Raw genomic sequence first — 4,484 nt, 5'->3', positions numbered from 1 at the left:
CGATTCACCCCCCCCCCCCCCCCCCCGTCCCATCGTCTCTCGTCCGCCGTCCGCCGTCCACCGTCCACCGTCCACCGTCCACCGTCCACCGTCCACCGTCCACCGTCCACCGTCCACCGTCCACCGTCCACCGTCCACCGTCCACCGTCCACCGTCCACCGTCCACCGTCCACCGTCCACCGTCCACCGTCCACCGTCCACCGTCCACCGTCCACCGTCCACCGTCCACCGTCCACCGTCCACCGTCCACCGTCCACCGTCCACCGTCCACCGTCCACCGTCCACCGTCCACCGTCCACCGTCCACCGTCCACCGTCCACCGTCCACCGTCCACCGTCCACCGTCCACCGTCCACCGTCCACCGTCCACCGTCCACCGTCCACCGTCCACCGTCCACCGTCCACCGTCCACCGTCCACCGTCCACCGTCCACCGTCCACCGTCCACCGTCCACCGTCCACCGTCCACCGTCCACCGTCCACCGTCCACCGTCCACCGTCCACCGTCCACCGTCCACCGTCCACCGTCCACCGTCCACCGTCCACCGTCCACCGTCCACCGTCCACCGTCCACCGTCCACCGTCCACCGTCCACCGTCCACCGTCCACCGTCCACCGTCCACCGTCCACCGTCCACCGTCCACCGTCCACCGTCCCCCGTTCCCAATCCCAGCCGCTCTCCGCCCCGCCTCCACTTACTTTTGAAAGTGTCCGTAACGCCAACATGGTGAATTTGTTTTGGATAGTAATGAGCGTGATTTGGCTTTTTTCGCGACCCGACGTACGTACCGATTTGTGTGATAAATCGAAAAAATGAATAGCGATTTGAAACGATTCTTAGCGTGCGTTACGAGGGCACGCTAAGAAGGCAAATATCGGTGTGAATCGAGTCAAAACGCGAGTTATTAAAATCGCCGTAAAACGATCATGAAAAATCGTGCTCCATCATTCGTCATATCAGTTTATCGAAAGTTCAAGAATGGATGGCGCATTTGATAAGCGATGTTTCCAGACCGGTGTCGAACCTCGTTAGCCGAACGTATTCGCAAGCTGATACTGTGCCGCAATGCAATTGCACTAGCGCTTTATTTCAAATAGCGAGCTTGTAAGTTGTTTATATGAATAATGGCAAATTATTTCGAGTCAGTGTCGTTAAGCGAAAGATGCACACTTTTGGAGGAGGTTCAGATAGATTTCAATAATAAGTATAAGCGGAGATTGCCATCGATGCCTCGATGGCCGTATTTTTTAAAAATATTGGTAATACAATACATATTTTTTCTTCTCTCTTTCTCTCTCTCTCTCTCTCTCTCTCTCTCTCTCTCTATATCTCTATCTCTATCTCTATCTCTATCTCTATCTCTATCTCTATCTCTATCTCTATCTCTATCTCTATCTCTATCTCTATCTCTATCTCTATCTCTATCTCTCTCTCTCTCTTATTTTGCTTTTCAACCACGAGTGATAATTACGATCGATGGGAATTGCAAACTCGCGTCAGAAAAAGCTTATTAGTGTAACGCTTATGTCATAAACAATTAACCTTCACTGTAATTAAAAGTAACTGCTTGTAATTTATTGTGATATGTCTTTTCTTGATAGGTGCTTGGCTTTTTACTGAAATTTTCACGTGCTATTTACGGCTGAAAAACATATTTAATGCGTGTTATGCTACGACATTTAGAATGCATCTGTGGTTAGTAATTCGTATATGTAAAATGCATATGTTGAGACGGTTAGAAAATGTTGATACAATTCCGTTGAGATTTTCTGTTGGCTGAAATTTCATTTAAACGAACATTAATATTACGCACAACATGGTATTGTGGCTTTTGTGCGCAATACTCCGAGCTTGACAAAATCTTTATAATCAGCCATCCAATCGCTTTATTAATACATTAAGGCCCCTTTATATATATATATATATATATATATATATATATAAATTTAGTGTTATTAAACAGATGTTCTAAATTACATTGAATAGTGAGGTTAATTTTATAATCGATTGAGTTTTTTATTTTTTTTTTATTTTTTACCCTTACGATTCATCGTTAGATTCGTTGCAAAAGGATACTATCTTAAACGAAATGATATTCCCGGTATTCCCAATTTGAATAAAGATTTGAATAGAAATCTATTTAAATTATTCAACATAATTGATTATTAAAAAAATTTCGAGCATTATGGCATTCGAGAATTCTCGCCAGTCTCTAACTTCATTATATTTGCTTATCTAAAATTAAAGATAAATTGCTATTCTAGTTAAAATACTTTTTTTACATTAATTGATTTAGATTTTTAATTTGTTAAACATATGAAACGTGTGCATTTGACGCCTACAGTACAGGAATCGGCATTAAAGCATTTACAACAGCGTAAACATAGCCAACTTCAACGCTCATGACTTGTATCAATTTTATTTCAATAAAATTTACTTATTACTTACTGTAAATTATAAAAACAAGTTACAAATCCATATATATACTTACATATAATTCTGTTTATATAAAAAAAAACTTTATATATAAAGTATGTTTTAGCCTAATTATATAAAAAATTATATAAAAAAAAAAAAAAAAAAAAAAAAAAAAAAAAAAAAAAAAAAAAAAAAAAAAATTTGATTCAAAATTTATAAATATATCGTTGTTAATATGTTTCTTTTCTATCTTAGTTCTTTAGTGAGAGCATATGGTTTTTCAAAATAAACTATGATAATAAAAAATGTTCTTTTTTGAAAAAAAAAAAACATTTGTGAATTAACAAGGAAAATTCGTTAGGTTAGTTTTACCTTTGGTGGCGACTCGAATTTACATTTATTATCATTTGTTTTTCGTTTAATCCGTGCAATTTATACGAAGAATACACATTTCAGCTAAAAACAATATCTATATTTATATTTATACCTGTTAATAATGAAAAATAGCAATTAATAATCATCAGTCGTAAATAAATAAGCAAGTATGTTATTTAAAACCAACTTGTATTTCAATAAAGTTTTGATCCGTAAAATAATTCATTAAAATGGCCAATTTTAAATTTATCAAAATGTCATTTGAAATCGTGAACGTGACATGGTATATTACTTGTAGAAATGTGATTGATTTATGTATTAATGTTATCCAACGATGATTCGACCAACACCTATTGATTCAACATCGTGTGAAAATCCATTAAAAGAAAATAAAAAATTCACCTATAAAGTTAATGACTAGAGGATGACCTTTGGGTATGATCACGCGAATGCTATCCGGTTAATTCGATGTCCAATTGATGAAGTGTACGTGCAAATGTCATAACTAGTTGAGCCATAAGTAATAACTCGACGTAGACTACCGTCATTAAAAATAAGTGAAAGGGGATAAGATATTTTACTTTTCGTAAAGAACTCAACTATATGATATATTCTTCATAACTTGCATTTTATCAATTTTACATGTAAAACATCGAGGCTTTTATTTAATTTAACTACGTGGCTACCATGAATTAACGTATTTTTTACGCTTAGGGGAGGGCATGTAAAATCGAAGACAGCGTTCCCATTTATTAATTTACTTTGTCATGTAAATCAGAAGATATGAGTTGGTATGCGCTTCCTTTAACATAATAAGTGTACTATTGTTTTTTAATACGTTTTTTTTTTTAATTTAAAATTTCATCTTCAATTATTTGGCATTGGTGGCGCAGCTCTAAATCGAAATCACTCATTTTATGACAATCGGATAAAATAATCATTATTGTTTAGAACGTTATAAAGTACATTTTATTTGAGCAATTGGTATTGAAGCTAAACGATCTTTCTGCTGGCATTCAATTTTCATGCCTTAAATTTTCATCGATTGCTGAAATTCCTATCTATGCAGTATTCAAGCGTCGAGTTCCCAAGTTCAAGAATAATTTTCAATTATTACAAGCTCAGACTATACAGTGATCAATAATCATTAAACGCAATAATCTTTTTATTCGCAATTTATATGATACTTAGCTATTATAAGTACTTAGCTATTATCAATATTTCTTCTCCAAAGTTCAAGTTTCCGAGCAAGTGTCTTGCAATTTTTACAACTTTGATTTAACGTCACAATGGCTTAAGTACTTTATGTCGATACTTTTGGCATTTAATCCTTCATTTGCCTTATATTAAATATACCGGAGCATGTGCGCGCGCGGGCGCGCGCGCGTGTGTGTGTGTGTGTAGCGAGATAGCTACAATGACAAATTTCCATAATGTCGTTCATTTGTCTTCGACATTTTAGCATTTGCTTTCTTACATTTATTTCTACTCACTTTTACTCAAGCAACAATATAACGTCCCAAGCGCCCACGTAAGCCGTAACTCTTGGAAAGTCACTTTCCTTTCTTGAGAACTTTGCTTGTACTTTGCCGAGCTCGGGTCATTATATTCTCCATACAGTGGCAATTTCTAATCTCCGTAACGATCCTTTTCATCGAGACTGGAAGATGAGAGTTGACCTGTCATAAAGAT

The 4,484-nt window shown here is 37.5% G+C and overlaps 1 protein-coding gene across 4 annotated transcripts in view; it reads left to right on the top strand.

The window, feature by feature from the left end:
• Positions 1 to 4,484, top strand: part of LOC105360203 (peptide transporter family 1) — a 16,018-nt gene that overhangs the window by 1,066 nt on the left and 10,468 nt on the right. Inside the window, exon 1 of one of the 4 annotated variants that reach the window (XM_011497042.1) lies at positions 844 to 1,103. The exons of 2 other annotated variants lie outside the window; for them this stretch is intronic. Coding sequence is in view for 1 of the 2 variants with exons in the window: in XM_011497040.1 (XP_011495342.1) it covers positions 1,226 to 1,258 (33 nt within the window). In the remaining variant the exon portion in view is untranslated. Of the gene's footprint in view, positions 1 to 843; positions 1,104 to 1,138; positions 1,259 to 4,484 lie in introns of those variants that run through there. One more of the 4 variants, XM_011497040.1, reaches the window with a different exon arrangement.

Source organism: Ceratosolen solmsi, unplaced genomic scaffold (genome assembly GCF_000503995.2).
Source record: "Ceratosolen solmsi marchali unplaced genomic scaffold, CerSol_1.0 scaffold13, whole genome shotgun sequence".
NCBI lineage: Eukaryota > Metazoa > Arthropoda > Insecta > Hymenoptera > Agaonidae > Ceratosolen > Ceratosolen solmsi.
Note: the sequence above shows the minus strand (reverse complement) of the source record. Positions and strands in the feature narration are given on the sequence as shown.